Source organism: Sinocyclocheilus grahami, unplaced genomic scaffold (genome assembly GCF_001515645.1).
Source record: "Sinocyclocheilus grahami isolate Dianchi unplaced genomic scaffold, SAMN03320097.WGS_v1.1 scaffold492.1, whole genome shotgun sequence".
NCBI lineage: Eukaryota > Metazoa > Chordata > Actinopteri > Cypriniformes > Cyprinidae > Sinocyclocheilus > Sinocyclocheilus grahami.
The window spans coordinates 452128-478231 of record NW_015505671.1 but is presented as its reverse complement, the minus strand read 5'-3'; the positions used below and the strand labels follow the sequence as shown (position 1 = coordinate 478231).

The following is a 26104-nucleotide window of genomic DNA, read 5'->3' as shown; positions in this document are numbered from 1 at the left end:
TCGAGAAATTATCTGCATCGATTCTGAGATTTTCCGAAGGCATCGCGATTCTCTCTTGAATCGATTCTGAGCTTAGTTTAACAGCAGATGGCGCTGCGTGCTTTAGAATCCGCCGTATTCTGCTTGCTTCCAGTTCCTTACAACTATTCACAAACAAAAAAAGTTGTGCAGGCGATGTGCATGTCCCAGATGTGTCAAGAAATCACAGCATCTTAACCCACTTATGACTGTCAGGTGCGCTCGTGTTCGATTGCTCAATATATTCCTGCCTTATTTGAATTATTTGCCTCACTCATCTCATCTTCTGAATAAAAAAAGTTATATTTATACATTCTTGACACGTCTTGATCTGTTTCTCCATGAGAGAGATGTTACACAAAGAGGCTTTAACTGTCAGTGTAATCATGTAAACAATTTAAATGGGCCATCTCAAGTCAGTCACCTGATCTTACAACACTTCAGCAGATCCGTGTGTTTCTGGGCGAGATGTGAGATCTATACTACAGTATATGGTATAACAGTATTGGGACACCTGGCACCAACAGGGACTTTAATGTCATCGCATTCTAAACACAGACATTAATATAGACAGACAGACTATAATAGCTTCCACTCTTCTGGGAAGGCTTCCTGCAAGACTTTGGAGTGTATAGCACTCTTGGTAAGAAACTGGAAGTAAGGGGCCTAGCCCAACCCCTGTAAAATAGCCCCATACCATTATAATGCCTCTTCCAACAAACTTTACTCGCCAAACACAGAACAGGTTTCCACTGCTCCAGAGTCCAGTGTCTGCGTGCTTTACTCCACTCCATCCCACGCTTGGCATTGTACTGGTGACGTGAGGCTTGCATGCAGCTGCTCAGCCGTGGAAACCCACAGTTGTTATGCTGATATTGATGCCAGTGGCAGTGTGGAAATCTGGAATCAGCAGAGTATGGGCGACTTTTACACACCAAGCTCCTCAGCTCTTGGTGAGCCGCTCTGTGACTTTGTGGCTGAGTTGCTGCTGCTAAATGCTTAGAATTTCCAATAATACTTACAGCATAGAATACCTATCAGGTATGAAATTTCATGAACTGATTTACTGCAAAGGTGGCATTTTATCACAGTACTAAGCTTGAATTAACTGAGCTCTTCAGAAAGACCCATTGTTTTTCACAGATGTGTGCAAATGTAGACTGTATGGCTAGTTGCTTGATTTTATACACTTGTAGCAATGATTCTTAATGTAACACATGAATTCAATAATTAAGTGGTGTTTCCCAATACTTTTTTGTGTATATGGACACTGGCTGGGCAGCTTCATGGTGGGATTATGGATTCTGTACATTTGGATCCAGGAACACTATTATTTTCAAATTCAACAAGGATACATGACTCTCAATGAGTACGTTTACAAGGACATCGGTAACTAATCTCATTATTTACCTTATTCTGAATACGACAATATTATGATTAAGGTGTTTACATTAGTTGCTTTTATTTGCCTTTATACCTGGATGCTCTTCTGACCCCATATTGTAATACTCAAACTGTGGCATTCTTAAATTATCAGTGTGGATAACAGTAAAAGCTACTTTCAGGGGAGCAGAAATGACGTCAGGATGTCGTGAACATTGAATTATTTATGGATGCTCACTGGTTTCGCGATATCTAGACGTTTGGTTTCGCTGCCCCTCCAATCAGTGATCTTGATGGCTCACTTCAGTATTACGGAGGAAAGCGAGAGAGGGCAAAATGAATTCATGTCAGACTCCCTTATGCCTGAGCACTTATCATCTGTGGACCGACAGACAGCGTGCCGAGAAACTCAACTAGCCACAACAGAGTCCAGAGCCACTTCACACTCTTCATGTTATCATACAGTGAGAATCATCTGCTCTACACAGCTGCATAGAAGGACTTGGCATATTAACACTATATGGAAAAGAGCAAGTCAGCACACCTGGACCCACGATTACAGCACAATCACATGACACACTAAAGAAATCTGTACAAAGTCATTATAGGTCAGTGGTTCTCAACCCGGGGTCCACTAGGGTGACTTAAAATGATTTAAAATAAACTCATTAAAATTAAGATACTTCTTAATGTAAGGCAAGACACTACATGGAAACCATTGTTTTTCATGCACTGGTCATTTTGAGATTTTGGGCTATTTTGTTTCCATAACATGCCTTGTAGGCTATATTCACACTGTCTGTGCTTGGGTGTGAGTTTCGAAATGCAGTTTACAAGAGTCTCAAGTAGGGCTGGGTATCGAGTTCGATACTTTTTAGGCACCGACCGAATTGCCTCGATACCATCGAAAAACGTCACGTCGTTCGGTACCAAATTTCGATACCTATGGGGTTAATCTCATCAGCGTCAGTGAGCCAATAATCCTGCAGCACTAGCTGGTGTGTTCGACTAGAAGAGGTGCGGCGCAGATCGATCAGTGTTTGACATCTGCGAGAGTGATTCAAAAGCGCACGGAGCAGTCTGCTCTCTTTAGCTCTCGTGGTACTGTAATACACCGCAAATTCAGTTTGTCGTCTAATGTGTGTTTTGGCCATGTAATGTTGCTGAAATTAAATATGTTATTATATGATATATAGTCAGAGCAGCGATCATGGAAGAGAGAACACAAGCAGACAGCGCTGGAAGCTGCTAATGCTCATCAGTAAATCAGTGGAAAATACATAGAAATCATGATTCTGTCTGAGCTATGCGTTTTAAAATGAACACGCACTAGTGTAAATGTAGCCTAACAGATGTGTAAACTGAAGACTATTTGAGCTTTTTTAAAACGATTTGCACTGATTTATTGTGTTGGTTACATTTTGTTCCTTTGTGCAGTGGCTCAGGAGATGAGTCTTTGTGTCTGTATAAACATCAACAAGCTGAAAAATAAAACCAAAGTTTTTTTTTTTTAGATAATATAATCTTGTTAAAATTGATTTCATAAAATTGGTATCGAAAAAAGTATCGTTCAGGAACCAGTATCGAAGTGAAGGTATCAGTATCGATATCGAAAAGTTTTGAACGATACCCAGCCCTAGTCTCAAGTACTGTCTGTAAGAACGTGCAATGAAAGTCATAGTCATATTCCACTCGTGACTATTAGACTATTGGATTTGTGATATTAGTCAAAATGTTTACCCTCTTCACCTGCAGTGTCTTTCGAGTCTCGACCCATATGTCTCTGAATGACAAGTGTTCAACAGATGAAACAATGCATCTGAAACATTTGAATTCTCCGCTGTAATGCAATCTCATGCATAACACAGCACAGTTATTGGACAGAGCTAATTTCAAGAATAACGCTCAGAAACCAATGACGCAGGCCTGTACTTTCCATCTTTAAATTAATGCACTTACCTCATAGATTAGTAATTTTGGTTTTCAAACCAAAAGAATGAAACGGCTCAGAAAAACAACCAGTTCGCCCTTAATAAAAAACATAATGAACAACAACCCCGTTTAAAAAAAAATTTGGAACCTGTATATATCTAACATCTTGCATTCATTTGCATTCTATAAAATGTGTGAATTCTAAAATGTAATTATTTACATTTTAATAATAATCTAATAGTCTACAGATACTCTTAAGTAATACTGATGTGGTCAAAAAGGGTAGGGAAGTGTGTGCTACACTCTCGTACCATCCTCCTCCGTCTGGATGACGGTCTCGTCGCTCTCTTTGCGTCCCTCCGGGTTGGTGAGGATCATCTTCAGGCTGACGTTGGTGTTAGGCGGCAGGTTGCCCACCACGTGTCGGGGGGCTTTGGGGTCCATCTCCAGGCAGTCGGCTTTGCTCTGGTTGGTTTTGTGGTAGTGATAGCAGATGGTGACGTTGAAGGTGTGGCAGCGGGTGATGTTGTAGCCCAGCGACTCCCAGTCCACGGCGATGAAGCGCGCCTGCGTCTCTGCGATCTTCAGACTCTTGGGGGTCCGCATGGGCTCTGAGAGAGAAGACGAGAGACGGGTTACACTAGCCGACACGATTCACACTCAGCAGGACTCTGAAACACGTTCACATATCAAGTACCTTTCGGATTCACAAATACAACTCATTGTTAAAATGCAATTCAGAAGTTGTCACCCTCCTGGAGGCAAATAAAAGCATGATGATGTGACAGACACATTCATTTATTTTGATTTGTTCCACAATTGCTTGCAATATTAGCTCATCTCACTCCACTTTTTGTTATGACTTTTATGCTTTTTTTTTGGCATCTCAGAAATATGAATGTCAATCACATATCAAGTACCTTTCGGATTCACAAATACAACTCATTGTTAAAATGCAATTCAGAAGTTGTCACCCTCCTGGAGGCAAATAAACGCATGATGATGTGACAGACACATTCATTTATTTTGATTTGTTCCACAATTGCTTGCAATATTAGCTCATCTCACTCCACTTTTTGTTATGACTTTTATGCTTTTTTTTGGCATCTCAGAAATATGAATGTCAGTTGTGGACATTCCATGACATTTTATGCAGGCCAGCAAGTTTTATTGCCACCCAAACTATCAAAACGATCTAAGTGCATGTTAAAGATTATGTAAACGAGTCATTCATGCTCATGTTTTCACGCTTTCATTTTTGAAGTCTTAGATCAAAATGTCATGTCTAAATCTTCCTGTGAAGCACCTTCTCTCTGCTTACCCTAGTAAAAAAAAGTACTATATTTAAAATACATTTATTTCATACTAAGTATAGTTCAAATCTATTAACATATTTACTGACGTATCGCTCAAGACTTACTGATATAAAAATTATAATTTAACTTTATTTGGAGCACTACATTGTGCACAACACACATTTATTAATATTAAGCCTAAATGTGTTTTAATGTCACTATTGATGAAGATTGTATGATCTTTGAATAATATCGGTCTTTAAATGCAAGATATTTAAAGTGCACCTGAAGCATAGTTCCACTTCAGCACAATCAAATATACTTCAGTATATCTTTAGATGGACTTCAGCACTACTTCCCCACAATTAAAGTGCATTAAACATAAAATTAGTAGTTTTAATTTAGCAGACTTTAAGTAGACCAGTTTAGCAGACTAAAAGTACAATTGCAGGATAATTTTATTAAGTACATAAATATGTAAATGTACCTATAGTATGCTTAGCATGAAATAAATGTATTTCAAATACATTTTAGTATATTTATTTTTTCGGAGTGTCTATTTACACTCAATGCTACAAAAACTGACTGTCAAACATCAGCTCCAGTGGCATAAATGGTAAATTGCGTACTGTCATTTTTTTTTTTTGTCGTGATCGAGTTCGAATCCGCCTTTTGCCGAACTTTTTTCTCCCTTTTCAAATCCCATATCACATTGGCAAGGCACTTATTTAAAAAAAAAATTAAAGAAATAATTGAAACGTTGAAAATAAAGTATCGGGTAGGTGTAGGGAGGGCTTTATTGTCCCAATAAGGTGGCATCCATTTAATAATTTGAATTAAAATGATAATTTACACTCAATACTTTATTATTGCATACTGTTTTATAATTTACTACAGTACTGAGGTGCTGATAATTGCCACTGTTTGCAATAAGTAATATATAAAGCAGAAAATCCTGCTATTTTAACAGTGTAAATAGAATCCATCAATATTTGCACTTAGTGTAAATAGCATCTATTTAGAAAATATGCTATTTTAACTTAGTGCAAATAGCCGCTGCCTTATTTTTTTACTAGGGTATGTTTGCAGGTTTTCTCCAATCATTTAGTTACTCTTAAACGCCAACCATTTCTTACTTCTTATTCAGATCTGCCTGCATCCAGTCAACAACCAATGCATCCTTTTTACTCAGATGCACGTCACAATACAGAGAAGATCGGACGCTATTTCAGTTTCATAGCAACTTCATAGCAACAACGGCTTTCGGTTGAAAAATTTCTCTTTCTGATGTTTACATTTAAAATGGCTGAAGTGAAAAGCGAGAGTGAACTGGTACGAGTGGTGCGAGAGAGAGACGGGAAGTGTTGTGAAAGCAAATGAGGCACCTGTGGACCAGATAAAGGCTCCTTCATTCACTCACACACACACACACACACACATTTGAAGCATCTCTAAACTAACCAATGCATCAGTGAGAGAGAGGTTTCTTATAATGCCTCCCCATAATGCAAAAGTGATGGCTTGTAATTACTGTAACGGAGTAATTCACCTGTGCCAAACACTTCATCAGTGTCATTAAACACACACAATGCATCATGCATCACATATATGTAGCGGTGAATGCATGCGGCCGTCTTCTCTCTGGGATGAAAAGCAGAGTGTTTTCTGCATTGGTGGTTGGTTATGAGATGACTACATTATGGTGTTATGACTGAATGTCTAGTACGCTTTGACCCTAACATTAATCTTTGACTTAACCTTAACACTAACTAAACCGAAACCTTCGTGTACAGTCATAAATCAGCAAACCTCTCAATAAAGTCCAGCCTCTCTTTGACCTGAGAGTCAGGCAGGACCGAGCTGAGGTGTGTGAGGGCAGAGACCAGATGTCAAAACACTCAATCTAGTATTGAGCTGTTGCTACACATGGAAGCACACACACACGAGCCCACTGAAGCTTTTCTGTCACAGTAACTATTTTTTATAGTTTGCTTCACATGTCTTATGCATTAAACCAGATGTGCTATTAATCAGATAACAGAAAACTGAGCATAGAAGAAGACGGTTTACACAAATGTCTGCTACTGTGCCCCTCATGGCAACTCTGAGATTATAATGCATATTTTGTGTTTTGCATTACATTGCATCAGGGAAAAAAAAAAATCTGAACGTAACAACTGAACTCATTCTCTTGCTAGAAGTGTTTGCATCCACATGTTTGTGTAGAGTATGCTTTCTACTTTGTATTTGTATTTATTCACATAGCACTTTTCACAGTAGACATAGTTTCAAAGCAGCTTTACAGAAAGTCATACTGTTATGTCAATAATGCCTTAGTACTTGCTACATGACTACTACATAACATCAAATACTGATATAAGTGTACATTTTATATTAAAATATTACATTATTATTAATATTAAGATATGCATTTAATTATTTCATAAAACTGTATACAATTATATATGAGTATATATTATACAAGGAAAAAACAGTGTGTAGAGATACAACAGATGCAGAAATGAGCGGAAATGGTCTTCTTTACCAGTAATTATACACACATGAATGCCATTTTTGACCAATCACAGTCAACTGTTCTAGAAAGCATTGTAAACATGAAAAACAATGTAAGTAGGGCATCAAATGAAAGCCAGTGGCAGGTGAGAGAACATGATGCAAGAAGAGAAAACTCTGGGGAAGAACAGAAGCAGAAAGCCAGATCAGCGGGTGGCATGTGAACTGAGCCACGCTGAGGGCAGAAGACTAAATGAAACGGAGAAAGGAAGTACACACTCTTAGTACATGTAGTGCAGCCTGGGTGGTGGAGAGTTACACACACACACACACACACACACACACAGACACACACACACATGCACGCCCGCCCGCTCGCTCTCACGCACGCACGCGCACAAACACACACACACACACACACACACACACACACACGCTAGCTCAGGAGGATCTGTGCATGTAGTCTAATTAAAAGGAGACGCTCTGAATACAGATGAGGAGCTTGTTAACACAGAACAGTGATTGGCTGTTTGCTCTGAGCTTATTAATAACAAAGCCTTTTCCATCATCCCTTTGGGTGACATTTTCTCTCTGACTCATGATTGTCATGAATCTTCAGGAAAGCAAAGAAAACAAGACTTTGGCCTGATAACAGAAAGTACGCAAAAGCGGTTTCTGTTCTGTTATTATAGCTGGTGGACTGTCAGCTTGAGGAAGACCTGCATCATTAGGCAGACTTAGTGTCAATGTGTAGTGTAGATGTGTTTCTACATTTAAAAACCAAACAAACACAGGAGTCCCAAGACGAGCTTTCAAAGCTTCAACTTCCTTTCATTTGATATTCTCAACAACAGCTCATCAAATCACTGCGTTGAGAAGCCATGTCAAACAAAAGGTGTTTTTATGTGATATGTAATTGGGACACACACACACCTGATGCAAAAGCTTGAGCTTTCTGTTTTGAGCACAATTATAAACTGCATTTGAAGTAACATGTTCACACTTTAGTTTGGGGACCACATCTGATTACTCAAATGATTGACTATGACTTTTGCATCAAGAAACGCTTAATTTGCTGCTTATTAATAGTAAGGTAGTTGTTAAGTTTAGGTATATTGGGTGGATTAAGAGATCTAAAATATGGTCATGCAGAATAAGGCATTAATATGTGCTTGATAAACAGCCAATATGCTAATAACATGCATGCTAATAAGCAACTAGCTAAAAGTGAGAATTGGCCACTAAACTAAAGTGTTACCAGTAATTTATTCCAAAATCAACAGGTTCATCAGTGAAAGAACGTGGCATCATTTCACTTAAAGGACATAAACAGAGAACCCACCCTTGAAAAAGTGCAGCTGTGCTGTCGCGAGGTCAGTTGAAAGAATTGTCTTGAAATGTATTGTTGAAGAGGTCTGATTTGTTACTAAGCTTTGATGGCTGTAGGTGTGATGAACTTAGCAAAAAGCGAATGATCTCAGACAGTCCAACAGCTTCTGTTACTCACACGCTAAAAAGTCTGGAAATTAATTGGATTGTGTTTTATGTCAGGCTTCTGAATGTGAGAAGGAGACAGGCAGCCAGACAGAACAGTTTTCATTTGGAGCTGTGCCACCGGTGACCCTGCAGGATGACAAAACATTTGTCAGGACTTACTTACGCCGGCCCCTCATTGCCACCGCCACTGAGCGGAGGTCAGACGCAATAGAGGAAGAGAGCGGCGGGAGACACCTGTTGACCTCTCCTTTCTCCCTCACACATCTAATAACAGCCCTCGTCCTCTCATTCTCTCCACGCCGCTCACCGCCCTCTCAGCCAACACGCTTATTCACAAATAATAGATGAAAACACAGAAAGGAGGATCCAGAAATGTAATAAAGCTAAAGACGCGTCTCTAGGGCCGATTCCGCTCAAAACAAGTCATTATGTAAGTGTCAGTCATCGCAGGGAGGGTTTGTACGGCTCGTCTGAAACGTATCGCATCCTTCTCTGCTGAATCACAGACACTTAGAATACAAAACACAGAGAATGCAATCACACACACAGTTTCCAAACAGCGCTCATTAAAACACACTCATTATTCTCCAATCTTCTGCTAATTCTGATGTTTGTTTTTTTCTCCTTGCTGCTCTTTTCTGATGATTAAATGTATGTTACTACAGCTGCGATTGTATTAGATGAAGACAAACACTCTCCAATCGATCGGCTGCTCGCACAAGCACCAATCCTGATGTTTATTCTATTAAATTAGATTTTTTCATCAGGATTACAGCAGCCGTACACTGTACATACAGAATCAGAGGCTGCAGCGGGCGGCACGAGCCCAGTCTGATGTCACGCTAAGAGCCAGTTTATTTCATGGATTTGCTATCATTATTTCTGCAGTAAATTCCACCCCACAGTGTTTTAGATATAAAAGGAATCTTGTGGTAATGTCTACTTTTTATATTTACATTTTTAAGTAAAATGCTGAAAAATGAAAGATGCTTTATCTCATTTGATTATTTTTACTTTTATTTGGAAAAGATCAGATTGTCTGACATAACAAACAATTATTCGGCCATTTAATGTACTGTAGTTCTCATTGCAGCTGTTAATAATTGACTCTATTGACTATTTTAGTGTTGGGTAAGTTATTTTAAAAAGTAATTAATTACTAGCTACTGATTACATCTTCAACAGTGTAATTAGAGTACTGTACTAAATACTCTCTCTAAGAAGTGATGTGAAGTGAAGTGACATGTGGCCAAGTATGGTGACCCATACTTGGAATTAGTGCTCTGCATTTAACCCATCCAAAGTGCACACACACACCGTGAACACACACCCGGAGCAGTGGGCAGCCATTTATGCTGCGGTGCCCGGGGAACAGTCGGGGGTTCGGTGCCTTGCTCAAGGGCACCTCAGTCGTGGTATTGAAGGTGGGAGAGAGCGCTGTACATTCACTCCCCCCACCTACAATTCCTGCCGGTACGAGTTATGAGTCCGACTCTCTAACCATTAGGCCACGACTTCCAGAAGTATTGCATTACTAATTATTAATTACTGTCTATATCCCATGTCAACCTCAACCAGCTGAACAATACAAGGACAGACATGAAACTGCACACTTAATTCTTTCAAATAAATATTACATTACATTAAACAAACATTTTAATATTAGATGTTACATTTTGATGTTAAATCCTCTATTACCCATCTCTTTTAGAGAACTACAGACCGGTTTCCCTTCTTCCTTTCATTGCAAAAACACTTGAACGAGCTGTGTTCAACCAAGTCTCTGCCTTTCTCACACAGAACAACCTCCTCGATAGCAACTAGTCTGGTTTCAGAAGTGGACATTCAATCGAGACAGCCTTGCTCTCAGTTGTTGAAGCCCTAAGACTGGCAAGAGCGGATTCCAACTCTTCAATACTTATCTTGCTGGATCTGTCTGCTTTTGACACGGTTTTCACACCACCAGATCCTCCAGTCAACCCTATTGGCAAAGGGCATCTCAGGAACCGCACTCCAGTGGTTTGAGTCTTACCTCTCAGATAGGTCCTTCAAGGTATCTTGGAGAGGTGAGGTGTCCAAGTCACAACATCTAGCTACTGGGGTGCCTCAGGGCTCAGTTCTTGGACCACTTCTCTTCTCTGTTTACATGGCATCACTAGGTTCTGTCATTCAGAAACATGGCTTTTCATATCACTGCTATGCTGATGGCACTCAACTCTACCTCTCATTCCAGCCTGATGATTTGATGATAGCTGCTCGCATCTCAGCTCGCCTAACAGACATTTCTTGCTGGATGAAGGACCATCACCTTCAACTCAACCTTGCCAAGACAGAACTGCTTGTGGTTCCATCAAACCCATCGTTTCATCACAATTTCACCATCCAGTTAGGCACATCAACCATAACTCCTTCAAAAACAGCCAGAAACCTTGGAGTTATGATTGATGATCAGCTGACTTTCTCAGGCCACATTGCTAAAACTGCCCGGTCCTGCAGATTTGCTTTATACAACATTAGGAAGATCAGGCCCTTTCTTTCGGAACATGCTTCACAACTCCTTGTTCAAGCTCTTGTTCTGTCCAGGCTGAACTATTGCAATGCTCTCTTGGCAAATCTTCCAGCCAGTTTTATCAAACCGTTACAATTAATCCAGAACGAGGCAGCAAGACAAATTTTTAATGAGCCAAAAAAAATGCACGTCACACCTCTGTTCATCAATTTGCACTGGCGTTCCTGTTTGCCTACAAAACCACCACTGGCTCTGCACCCCTTTACCTAAATTCATTACTTCAGAGCTATGTGCCTCCAGAGGCTTGCGTTCTGCAAGTGAACGTCGCTTTATTGTGCCATCTCAAAGAGGCACGAAATCACTTTCACAGACTTTTACATTAACTGTTCCCTCCTGGTGGAACAACCTGCCCAACTCAATCCCAGCAGCTGAGTCCTTAACCATCTTCAAGAATCGGCTAAAAACACATCTCTTCCATCTTTATCTGACCCTCTAACTCTAGCACTCTCTATTCTCAATCTATTCTTTAAAAAATATTTGCCCCTTTTAGGCTTGCACTCTATTCATTTACTAACTGCTTGTTTTCTTTAAAAAAAAAAAACTAGCTTCTCTAATCTTTTTGTATTCTATCTACTTGTTTTCTTTTTATTTATTATACAATTAACTAAAGCAAAAAAAAGGCCTCTAACACTAGCTTGCTCTATTCTTTTTCTATTCCATCTGTTTTCTTTTTATTTATTATATAATAAAAAAACAAACAAACAAACAAACAAAAAAACTTGCTACGTGTACTGCGTTAAGCTAACTGATACTTATTATAGCACTTGCATTTCTTTGCTCTCTTGTTGATTTTGATTGCTTAAATGAATTGTCCTCATTTGTAAGTCACTTTGGATAAAAGCATCTGCTAAATGACTAAATGTAAATGTATTATTTTATAAAGAATTGTCTATAGTCTATATAGTACTTAATGCAATTCCTTAATGAAATTACATTACAGAAGTACTGTAACTGTAATTAAATTACAAAAAGAGTAATTCCTTACTTTATTTTTCAAGGGAAAAGTAATTCAATTACGGCAATTACTTACTTAGCAATGCATTACACCCAACACTGATGTCAATTACTAAATTACCCACGTTTCTCTTCTTGTTATGTGTACACAACAGCCAGTCAGTGCTCTGCGGCACATTCACACTCTAAAAACCTTCAAAACGGAGGAGAAGAAAGCATCTCGCGGCTGGCGATCGTACGATTGTGGATCTTTTAAACAGGAGGGGGGCGGGACAACGCGCCTGTCGCCGTGGCGATAAGGAGATGTCACTCACTGTCGAGTAAAACCCACGAGAGAGGAAATTTATATGCATCCAATTCACACCCGCGACCCGTGATCAATTCAGCCTGGCTGGAAAAAGCGTGAATTTAAGTGGCGAGCTGAAGGCTGATAGATCCCTGACATCCTCCATCAGTTTAAATGTCAAGCAAGCCATAAAACGTAGTGGTGAACAGCAATGAATTGCTCTGATTTGGCACGGCCCATCAAACCCAGAACCACACACACTCTCGCACACACAGATAACATTTTTCCTGCCAACAATTACCAGCCTCCCTCTTCCTGTCTCTCTGAGCCGGGATCAATACGAGTGGAGAGCTGCATTAAGTTGCTAGATTAAAGCATTACTCCTCTGTAATAAAGCTTTATTGATCAGCCACTCCATGATCAAATCCGAACACACTTCCCTCAGATGCGTCCACACCTCACAAAGCCTGCGTCCGTCAGCCGGGATCTCTGCACTTCGCAGGAAGTAGCGGCGCTTTTGGACGGTCTCTCAAAACACACACTTCCTGTGTTGATATGAAGGAATTTTCCGAATTGATTTTTCAAAGGTGTTTTCTCTGCATTTTGAATCACGCATTGTATTGTGTTTTAGGGTAAAAAAAAAGAAAATGACTGGTACCTTTTCCAATTTTTTTTAGTTTTTGTAGCCTTCAATTTAGTAATAAATTGATCATTATTCAATGGAGATTTGGAAACAGGGCCTACAACATTTTCATGACTCGAAAAACCAGTTATGAAACTGTATATACATAATTTCATAAAAAAAATGGGGAAATGCAATTTTAATTATTATTATTAAAGTCTATTATTATTATTATTTAACCAAATTATAAAAAAATACAATTAAATAAATATCACTATACTACTACTACTTAACTGTAAAATTTGTAGTAGTAGTATTTCATATAACGACAGTACAATTACAATACTAATATTTAGGGTTGCTTTTTTGTTTCAAAATTAACCACAGAGCTTTATTTAGGTGGAAATCGCCTATTTAAATACTGTATGTAAAAAATTACATACAGTATTTATATGATTACAACATAGTCTGTGCCATTTGATAATCGGGCTAAACCATATTGTGTCGCCAAGTATTGTTAAAATAATAATAAAAAAAAGAATAGTTTGATGCTTGATGAAAAGTGTTGATGCTTTGCGAGTGTTCATTTTAGGTCCTGTTTGGAAGCGATTCAGAAATTCCAATATTTGTAACAAATGTCTAATATTTGATCTTTCGTCCGTCTAGAAACATACAGTCTGTTTGTAAAGTATAGTGCTGAATGCCACGCATAAATGAAGGCTGTGGGCTGGAACACAATAAATCAGAGCATATATTATCTGTCCTGCTGTAGATAAAATGAATACCGTTGTTTTACTGCTCACGCTGTATGTTTGTTGTGAAGACAATGCAATAGAAAGTATATTTCTTTGATTTATGCAGCGGTGGTCAGTCTTTTCCACATTCAATTCAGCCTGCAAACTCCAGAGTTTACCAGAGATCTTCTCTACCTAGTGCACACTACAAAAACTCTTACCTCCAACCAACAAACCCAACGCAGAGTGACATTTCAAGACAGCAAGGAGCAAAGCAATTGATTTCATTAGCAAGCGCTATTGTTTCCCATGAGGCAGTGCTTTGTGTCATTTCACAATGCATCAGTGTCTGTGGACACACACACACACACACACACAGATTTACATAGAAGCTGTGGTTGTAAGGCGGGTCAGTCCGGCAGCACAGATCAATGGTAATCTCATTCACAATGACTTCTCAATGGCACAGCTACCTGATGAATAGACTCATCGATTTGCTGTTGTTCTGCCACTTCACGCAGGTGAAAACATATCGGCTCTTTTTGAATTAGTCTGTATGGGAGGAAAATGATTCCCAACGTGGAGTGGAGACGAGTTCAGACGTCTCTTCTGTGCTGCTTTAAGCTGAGCTGTGTCCAAAATGAAAGTCAGAAGACACATTTTCTGAAGAAAGTGAGAGTGGTGTTCATCTACATTCATCTCACCGCCATAACGCTAGGCTGTTGGGATTTTAACATCCACAAGGTGACGATAGTGCATCTGATCACTTAGTATGTCACATAATATTAATCATAATTTCATTCACAAACAGTGATGTTTCTGTTAAGGCTGTTTAAATATGTAACTTTAAGTATGAGTAATAGTACCTTTTATTCAAAATAGAAATCTTTTGTAACAGTATACACTACCATTCAAAGATTTGGGGTCAGTATTTAAAAAAAAAATATTTTTTTTTTTCAGCAAGGATGCAATAAATTGACAAGTGATAGTAAAGACACTGTTTGAAGCTTTAATCTCAATGATATTAAAACAACACTGTTGGTAATAAGAGCAATCATGATCTGAAACAAAAACTCCAAATCATATTGTTTATTGCTCAGAATATTGTTCATAATTCAGTCGTTTGGCATCACTCAGCAGCTCAATAATCAAAGATCACTGTATTCTCCAGCTGATGTTTGCTCTAAAGACCCTTTCCGCTTCCTCACAAATAATATCACGTCTGCTCTCTCTCTATTGTGTTTGTTCCTAAAAACAAGAAGAAGTAGAAAGCAGGTGTGATCCTGCAGTCATTCAGCATTCAGCTCCTCGCCGGCTGACACTTCACTTCCTTCAGCAGCATCTGAAGATGGCTTTAACCCACCAAACACGTCCTGCCACTACTTCAGACTAAACGAGCGGCGATGAGCGAGAGCGCCTGTGTACAAATGAGAGCTTTACAGGGGCGACACTTGATCACAAAGGCAATTTATCCTCGACTCCACATAATGGAGCAATGAAAGAGCAAAGGGAAGAGAGGGAGGCCAGAGTAATATGAGGCATTTCATTTAATTGCTATAAATTGGAGGGTCAGGGAATGTGAATGTAATTCTGAAGGGCTGTTTATCGCACCGGCGGATCTTTGAGCCGATATTGAATAGCTCTCCCGCTGGAGAGGGAAGACGAGAGACGGACGGTTTTTCTCAAGCAGAGCCATTCAAAACGCTCGTTCGATGGCCTATTTGATCCCTCCTTATTTGTTTCATCGACGTGTTTCCTCTAACATATTTGTTCAACACAAAGACCGTCTGCCCACATACTTCCCATAATTCCATTACTCAGGGAGGCTCACATGTCCAGCATAGTGTAATCACGGCTAAAGATCCAATTCTGGTTAGCTTTAATTATGCTTTTACACAACAAGTGAGACTCCCTGTGGGCAGGAGGAAATAGAAAACGGCAGAGAGAGAGAGGTCTGTAATGGGCCAGGCTTCATAAATTTCAAGACAATCAATGCAGCTGTCTGCTAATGGTGCGTACATGAGCTAAGAAACAAACACACACACACACACACACACACACACACACACACACACACGCACACACACACACACACACACACAGAGCAGAGGCGCACACCTATCAGTCAGTGTGCACTCCTTAAAATATGACACTATCAGCTCTTTATTATAATCTGCAATTTGGCCTCTAAACAGCCGTTGTTTAAGGTAGATCGATAGACACGGCTCGTGTTTGGACTGTAAACTCTGACCAGTGGGAATTAGCACTCGTCATGAGCTGGTTATTGTTGTTGAAAACTAAATTGAGAAAATTTGGAACAATGGTGAACCTTCCCAGGAGTTGCCGGCTGACCAAAATTACTCCAAGAGCACAACGACGACTCATCCAAGAGGTCATAAAAGAACCCAGAACAACATCTAAAGAACTGCACGCCTCACTTGCCTCAATTAAGCTCAGTGTTCATGATTCAACAATAAGAAAGAGACTGGGCAAAAACGGCATCCATGGGAGAGTTCCAAGGCAAAAGCCACTGCTGACCAAAAAGAACACAAAGGCTCGTCTCTCATTCGCCAAAAAATATCTTGATTATCCCCAAGACTTTTGGGCAAATATTCTGTGGACTGGTGAGACAAAAGTTGAACTTTTTGGAAGGTGTGTGTCCCGTTACATCTGGCGTAAAACCAACACAGCATTTCATAAAAAGAACATCATACCAACAGTTAAACATGCTGGAGGTAGTGTGATGATCTGGTGCTGCTTTGCAGCTTCAGGACCTGGACGACTGAACCATGAATTCTGCTCTTTATCAGAAATCAGCGATGTGAAAGACTCATTGCCAGTTATCACAAACACTTGATTGCAGTTGTTGCTGCAAAGCGTGGCACAACCAGTTATTAGATTGAGGGGGCAATTACTTTTTCACGTAGTGCCAGGCAGGTTTGGACAGCTTTTTTCCCTTATGAAATCATCATTTAAAAACTGCATTTTGTATTTACTCGGGTTATCTTTGTGTGATATTAAAATTTGTTTGATGATCTGAATCATTCAAGTGTGACAAATATGCAAACAACTAAAAAAAAACAGGAAGGGGGCAAAAACTTTTTCACACCACTGTACGTCATTTGGACTATCGATTTTCGAATCGTTTTGTAAGCCTGACAGTCACATTCAGCAGACATGCTGTCATTACGGAAAAGAGCAGCACGGACATCCTGCTGAACGACATGAAAGTTTCTGGTCTGAAGTCCTCTGAAGTATGAAAGAGGAACATTTTCACTTCAGGAGGGGTGAACAGGAGACTTTAAAATCCTAATAAAGCCCCACTTGCTCCTGCATATCGTTTCACTGCGAGAGTCTCTGCGGCTTCCCTCCATCTGTCTGTCTCTCGTCTGCGGGGCTATTAGAGTGTGAAGAGCTGGATTAGTTTAAGCTTTTTCCATCATCATATGTTTTCTACTGTCAGGCCTCAAATCTCCCTCCCGCTAGGAAGCACAGAGTGCCCTTATGTGTTACTAGGCAACCAGGGACAGCCCATAATCTTTGTTTTGACACATAAACAAGGAAAAGAGTGAGATTATGAGGTGATGGGAGGTTTGCGTCTCATCTTCTTCAGCTTTCTCCCTCCAGCACCGGGACTGTTTGGTAGTTGACACATAACCTGTCTGTGAACTTATTACTCAGTATCAACGCTGGATTCAAATGTATCTGAACGTTTAAGGAAAAGTGCCCACACAACAGTCATCAGTGGGGCCATATCGTACCATTTAGGGTAAATAAGGTACAAAAGTGTAGATTTTGAAAAGGTACTACCCCAGCTTCTGGACCTTTTTGTCTGAGAGTGCGATTCAAAATGGAATTAAAATCGACTCTGTGGTGTTTTATGCTTGATATAGTGGTACATTTTAAAGGAAAAAAAGGAGTTGCTTTCATAATACTTTTTGATCAAACTGAACAACTTTAACTCTCAAACGACTCTTGAGGCCGTGTGGGCAGAAGTTTAATGAGTTGTGAATGCAACTGCCAGAATGCCTGAAGAAGCTGCCAGAATGACCAGCATGCACTCCAGTTCTAGGTCTTTTTCCAGATATATTTCATTGCAACTTGGCAAAAATTATACTTTGTTGTCATTCTAAATGAGTGTGTTGGAATTTCATATTGATTTTTATATTGTCAGTAGAAAAAGTAGGTTTATATGGGTGGAATGTTTATGCCTTTGATTTGATTACAGATGGAGCCTGTCGCTTCTGCACCCTCACACGCAAAAATAATGTTTTCAAGAATGCTTGTCTTCCATTGGTCAGTCAACGGTCCAATGGTCAACCTGTAAATGTCTTTCTTACAGGTGTTTCTACACATTGAGCTGGGAAGTATTTCATCATCTCTAAACATCCACACTTCAACTCGAAACTAAATGTTATGAATGAACGTTCATTAATCCTGGTGACTGATTTACCTAGATTACCGTGTCAGACTGATCACGACGGCCCAGTTTGTTTCAGTTCACTCAGCGCTGTTGATTTAAGCATTACAACCACACAATCATTAAGTATTCAATCCCTCACACACACACGCACACACACACACACTCACACACACACACTCACACACACTCTCACACACACACACACACACACACACACACACACACACACGCAGGCCTCAGTGCATCCCACACTTGATTATGTTTCACCTTTTATCCTCCTCTGACAAACGCTAATAAAACACTCACACACACACACATACACACTCTCACACACACACACACATACACTCACGCAGGCCTCAGTGCATCCCACACTTGATTATGTTTCACCTTTTATCCTCCTCTGACAAGCGCTAATAAATCACTTCTTCAGTCGCGGCGGACATGAGAGAGCGAGGGAGGGGGAGAAAAGATAATCATAAAAAAACGAGCGTGTCGCCTTCCACTGTCTCTCCCCGAGGGAGCGGATAGAAAGAAAAGAGAAAAAAAAACGAATTCACACTATTCCCACGGGGAAAATGAAACAGTGAGCGTGTCACAGCAGTATCATATCAATTACCCATAAAGCAATGGGGCAATCTCGCAGCCCCCCTTAACGATCAACACCACATCAAAATTTTCAATTAAGCGCCTCGTGTAGCGCCTTCCATACCTCTCTCTGAACATGTGCATTACTTCCTGCATCGCTTTTAGCTTCTGAGTCGGGTGCAATTGAAAGCACTTTTCCCGATGCGCACGCACGCACACACACACACACACACGAGTGTCACACAACCTCTCCAGAGAGCTCTATTACAATCAGAGGGAAGTGAAACACGGGGCAACAGATGGAGATATTGTTCAGAAGAACATGTGCATTACTTCCTGCATCGCTTTTAGCTTCTGAGTCGGGTGCAATTGAAAGCACTTTTCCCGATGCGCACGCACGCACACACACACACGAGTGTCACACAACCTCTCCAGAGAGCTCTATTACAATCAGAGGGAAGTGAAACACGGGGCAACAGATGGAGATATTGTTCAGACAGAGAATGATAAATTCATTACATAATGTATTGCCCATCTCCACGCGGTCTCATCTGGCCACTGTTTGCATATTGCTTGATTAATTTTCAGCAGCACTTTGAATGGAGTCACCAGAAATGGTGTGTTTGTGTGTCTGAGAGCGCTGGCGAGCACAAGCACTTGTGTTTCTGCCGTTATTGTTACATTATAGACCACATTACCATATAAACTCAATAGCTGTGCTGCAGAACCTAGTGAGCGGCGTGGTAAAGCAGCGCATCGAGCTGGAGCTAGCAGTGTCAACGCATTCAGATAAATACACTGTTTTAAAAGAAGTCTCTTCTGATCATTAAGGCTGCATTTATTCAATCAAATATTAAGTAAAAACAGTATTATTGTGAAATATTATTACAATTTAAAAGAACTGTTTTCTCTGTGAATACATAGTAAAAAAAAACACTTTTCAGTAGCATTACAGTAGCTCAGCTTTTTTTTATATAGTATAGCTTTTCCATTAATATACAGTCAAACCAACATTTATTCAGACACCTTTATTCGCTATATTTAGAAAATGGTAATAAAATATGACAAGAACTCAGAATTAAACTGTGTCAGAACAAATTAATCTTAATAATGGCAGATAACTTTGATAGAAAGGTATGCAAAGCATTACAATCAACCAAAAAATTATTCAGCTGTTAACTTGACGTACACAATTAGATTATACCAATTTAGCTCAACCAATTACCAAGCTATGATTAATTTTGTTCAGTCTGTGTGTAAAAACGTCACATTGGCAATTAAAGGGGTTATATGATGCGATTTCAAGTTTTCCTTTCTCTTTGGAGTGTTACAAGCTGATTGTGCATAGATAAGATCCCTGAAGTTGCAAAGACTAAAGTCTCAAAACCAAAGAGATATTCTTTATCAAAGTTAAGACTCTGCCACACCCCCCTAAAATGGCTCATTCTAACACGCCCCCACATATCTACCTCACTATGTGGAAATATTAGCATAATGCAGCCCAAATGTGTACGCAAAGAAAGAAGGCGTGGTTTCAGTAACCGCAGTTAGTGTTGAAGCAGCATGTCAGGGAGACGCTGTGTGTTTCTAGGCGAAAGCAAAAGCACTTTATTTGGCCTTCCGCAGAGAGAGAGACAGAGAGAGAGACAGAGAGACAGAGAGAGAGAGAGAGAGAGAGAGAGAGAGAGAGAGGGAGAGAGGGAGAGGGGGTCACAGTGGAGTCAGCTATCTTAACCGTGGCTTGTGTACTGCACACATACCAGCTTCATCTCTGTGTCTGTCATGCGACTCTGTTCCCCTTTCGGGCTCTGTCTTTACATTTATTTTGAAAGATGAAGCTGGCGATTATGGTAAGGGGCGTTATATTTCCGACGAGTGCTTGTGGTGTTCGGCCAATCACAATGCACTGGGTCAGCTGGCCAATCAGAGCAGACTGCGCTTGTTGGAAGGAGGGGCTTTGTTGAAAACGAAGTGTTTGAGAGAGGCGGGGCATAGAGGACCTACAATAAAAAAGAAAGAAAAATAATGTGTTTTTTGAACATTAAAGCATGTCAACATATTCTGTTACACCAAATACACAAAATAATGATCTTTAAAAAAAGCATCATATGACCCCTTTAAAGAAAAAAACTCTTAAGCAAAACATGGTCAGGTTAAAGTGTCTGAATAATTTTTGGTCCCACATTTACTGGTAATCCACTATATGAAGAATGTTTGGGTATAATATTTCACGGTTTACTTTTTTTGTTTTTTGCATTGTATTGTATTTACTGCAGCTTTACAGCCGAGTGAACTCTACAACTATCCAAGCAAGGAAATCAGTTCATTCAGATTCAAATAATGCCTGAGATACATCCTACAATATTTATTACAAAGTTAAATGCTGCTGTTCATCAGTTATGTTTTTGTTATATAAATTCTGGGGTTTTATTCTGTAGTTTTATTAATTTATCTGCTCAACTCTATCACCCTAACTGAGATCCCCAGTTGTTTTTTGCTGTTGTTGAGAAACACTTTTGAAACAAGAAAATAATCTGATAATAATATATTGTTTCTCCCTTCTTACTTAGTTTGACTACTGCCCACAGCTAATATGTTTAATGTAGTTACAGTAGATACTTTTTATTAGTAGCTTGTATAGTGCTTTCAAAATAAGTCTTGGAATGGGATGTCAGCAGGCGAGGTGCATCCGCTCAGAGATGTTAGGAGTAGTGCAGTGTTAAAGGCCGGAGCTCTTGTTCATGCACTAGTGTGCTCATGGTGATCCGTGTGGAGCAGGAGGAAATTAACTACACTGCACTTGTGCACTGCCACACACACACACACACACACACACAGACAGACAGACAGACAGACAGACAGACAGACACAGACAGACACGCACACACACACACACACACTGAGGTAATGGGGTACTTTAACCATTACATACAAGCTATTCTTACAACATACAACAGAATTCATATCACTGATAAACATTACAAAATATAGTAAATATTACAGGTGACAATTTCATGTCACATACAACAACACCTATGTAAGTCATTTACATTCAATGATATGTTCCAATTCCATTGTTTATTATATCACATGCAGCAGACATAAATGTAATGATTAGGGCTGGACATTGACACAGATTACATGATTCAGTTCAGGTCTGATTCACAAGCTCTTAATTCAATTCAGTTCTGATTTTATTTTGATTCATTTGGATATTTATCAGGTACAGCAAATCAACTTTTCTTAAGAAAAAAAAAACGTTGTCAACTGAAGCTGCAAACTATACAGAGAACCCGGTCAATAGGTGCAATATAATAATACTAAAGGTTAAAATTAGCAATAGAAACCATTAAATTCAATTGTGATTTATTTTGAAAACTGACTAGCGTACAAGGATTTAAACTGCACCTAAGGCAGCTTTTAAATATCTAAGATAATTATATTTATACTCTAATTAGTTACTGAAAAAGAAACATTTAAACAAAGCCAAGACTTTATTTCATATCAAAATCAACAAAGCTTACTGTGACTATCGGATACAAATAATGTTAAAGTTAAGTTTTGCTCATACACCAACTGAAAACACACACAGACAGACAGACAGACAGACAGACAGACAGACACAGACAGACACGCACACACACACACACACACTGAGGTAATGGGGTACTTTAACCATTACATACAAGCTATTCTTACAACATACAACAGAATTCATATCACTGATAAACATTACAAAATATAGTAAATATTACAGGTGACAATTTCATGTCACATACAACAACACCTATGTAAGTCATTTACATTCAATGATATGTTCCAATTCCATTGTTTATTATATCACATGCAGTGTAATGATTATGGCTGGACATTGACACAGATTACATGATTCAGTTCAGGTCTGATTCACAAGCTCTTGATTCAATTCAGTTCTGATTTCATTTTGATTCATTTGGATATTTATCAGGTACAGCAAATCAACTTTTCTTAAGAAAAAAAAAACGTTGTCAACTGAAGCTGCAAACTATACAGAGAACCCGGTCAATAGGTGCAATATAATAATACTAAAGTTTAAAATTAGCAATAGAAACCATTAAATTCAATTGTGATTTATTTTGAAAACTGACTAGCGTACAAGGATTTAAACTGCACCTAAGGCAGCTTTTAAATATCTAAGATAATTATATTTATACTCTAATTAGTTACTGAAAAAGAAACATTTAAACAAAGCCAAGACTTTATTTCATATCAAAATCAACAAAGCTTACTGTGACTATCGGATACAAATAATGTTAAAGTTAAGTTTTGCTCATACACCAACTGAAAACATAGATTAAAACACAGAGAGCATAGATTGATGGATACTGTCAACCCAGCCCTTTACTAATAATAAGTTATCATATATTCTGTTATTTTTCGCTCATTCTGTCATCTCAAGATAAATGACAAGAAACAGAACAGAGAACAGATCATAAGGCCTGAGCTCTGTGGGCTTCCGTATGTGAACTTCAAATCTCTGTACTGCTCAAGCATGCTGGTATTTTCATGAATTAATCACTGCTGTGTATTTCTGCAGAAGATTTCTGACGGCTTCAGTCCTGCACTGAAAATCAATGTACTTTCAGACGGACTCTAGTTCAAGCGCTGTCCATCCGTCAAGAAGCCCCTCACTTTTCCACACATATTTTTGCGTCTGCCTTCAGTAAGGACTTTTCTCCCGTCTGTGAAGCGTGTGTGCGTCAGCGCACTGATCAGGGCAGAGTGAACTTCTGAAGCAGTAAGAATGGCATGTGCAGTAGATTACCTTTCCTCTGATGGGGTAATATTTGGTCACGGGCTCTTTTTTCATGCCATGTTTTATTCATGGCTTTGGGGAACGGCTGTGGGGGGGTTGGGCTTCTGTAATGTATTGGGATTTTATTGTGCGGGGAGATTGAAAATGTTGAATTCAGATTCGGCATGTGGAAATAGGCCATGGTTTATGTGTTTTTTTTTTTTTTGCCTGAGGAAGGCCACTGTGGAAGCGTGAGACGAGAGAGAGAGCAACGGCAGACAGATGGAAAGCCAGTAAAAGGTAAAACGGACCTCGTACCTGCACTCCAGCAGCATGTTCATCCAATTGGCTTTTTTGAAATTCAAATGAGGGCTGTTGAGGACCTGATAAGCACATAGAGTCAACACACACCTTAACCACTACACTCGCTCAGGATTATGGGTAATAAGGGCAGGGAATAAATATCATTATATGTGCACAAACCCACCTCTGCATGCCGAGGTGAAGTGAGTAAAACACAGGGGACAAGAGCACATGGAGAAGATTTAAAGGCACAGGTCAACCAGAAACCAAAGACATTGTCTGCTCACTCTTCACGCCGCTCGAAAAACATACAAGCAAAAAAGGAGAACATTGGCAGAAAGTTCATGCTGTTCTTAAACACATAATATTCTGATAATAACAAACAACCATATTTCTCCAATTTATTCACATGAAGAACCACATTTTTCCTCTATTACATCTGAGAAGCTGCAATTCCCCAACTAATTATCCCTCAATAACATGTAAAATATTTGGTTCTACCAACATTTAGCACAGTTTTAGGCTACTTGTGAAACCCCAAACTCACTTCTCCCACGGATTCTCATTAACACGCCACGGAGAGCTTAAGTGGCTGTCAGGATTTTCAGGGAATAGCATATATGGAACTTGGAACATTCCTTTAAAGTCCACCATTAGAGCTGTAGATGCTTGACTTCAACATTTACAACCGGCTACATATCGACACGTTGTGTTAATTCTTACAAAACAGTGCACTCTACCATGCAACATGAACAGTGAGATTTAAAATATCCATCAATTAGAAAATGCCCACTGATAAGATGGTCTCCTACTGAGAAATGATTCTGCTTAAATAAGAAAAGCATGGCTGCAGAGGAGAGAGAGTGCGTAAGGTATGCTGCACGAGGCATGTTTATTGTACTTACCCAGAAGGCTTTCACCTTGACGGACAATGACAATTAGCGATTGGATTCATCCAATCTCACATTCTGCCACATAGGCAGAAAAAATGGGAAGCCGATGTTTCCTGAAATGGCCAATGTTCATTTGTGATGTAGCTTAATTGAAAATTGGCCTGCTAAATCGAGCATGGCGTGCGTGTGGGCCTTCGGAGAGCCTGCATTCAGCACAATCAGCACTATAACCGCACACACTCATTTAGTTCATGATAATTACAGCACCTTTTCTCTCTCGCTACAGCACAACCTTAAACCTACACACTGTGCTCAAAGTCAAAGAGTACAAAACATACAGCCTGGATGCAAACATTCACATGCCCGCAAACACACACAAACCACAAAAAAACAAGGATTTATCCCCCTCCGCCATGATGCATATGATATACTTTGAAAAAAGTGATACTCAAAGTGTTCTGCAGTAAAACAGATATGTAAGGGATACCTCATTTTGATTAGAGTTCTGAGAATTAAGGGTGAAAGCTAATCGCTGACCATCACACCCCGAGCAGTTCAAGATCTGTCCAGACTAATGGATGCCATGCATTAAAGGATTAAACTAATAGACTTATAATTTCATTTAGAATCAGGAAAAACCTTCTTTAGGAATGGGTCCTTCAATTTATGTTTATTTGGCATACTTTAATGTATTACTCCTATACATTTATATTAGTTGATTAAAAAAAACACTTAGTCACTAGGCTAAAGAGCCAATTCACTGCATGTGCCGCAATCTGATTTCCATGAAATGTAATTTTAATTGAAATTTGGCTTCAAACTTGGTCACTCCACTTAAACTGCTTTCCTTGCTTTAACCACAGGACTCATGTAAGCCAGAGAGAGAATCCTCACACAACTCCATGCTAATTTTTTCCAGGTCAGCGCTTTTCTGGTTTATATCCTACTTGGCCAACAATAATGATGTTCTAGCAAGTCTTGCTCTTCTCAGCCCACACACTCATCACCGGCGTATCTCATGGTTCAGTGCTGGGACCCCTAATATTTTCCATCTACACTTTTCATTTGCAATATTTTCTATACATTTCTAAACTATACTCTGCTGTGTGGACCACATGATAACTTTACAATTCCGAGACACTCTTCCTGGCTTATGTGTTTGTCATAGCCACCCACTCCCCTGGAGTCTATTATCAATCAATATACACAAGCCGGATGTTATGATTAGCCTCTTCTGGCCACCCAGTCCTCCGACTCTTCAATTCTCCATCTTTACTTTTCTTTGAGGGAATGTAGATCCAATAACTGTTAGAAACAGA

The 26104-nt window shown here is 39.5% G+C and overlaps 1 protein-coding gene across 1 annotated transcript in view; it reads right to left on the bottom strand.

Annotated features, from left to right (window-relative positions):
* The window catches only part of LOC107554146 (receptor-type tyrosine-protein phosphatase kappa-like), a 170263-nt gene that overhangs the window by 14128 nt on the left and 130031 nt on the right, over window positions 1-26104 (bottom strand). Inside the window, exon 9 of the mRNA XM_016236573.1 lies at window positions 3645-3944. Coding sequence (XP_016092059.1) covers window positions 3645-3944 — 300 coding nt within the window. The remainder of the gene's footprint in view (window positions 1-3644; window positions 3945-26104) is intronic.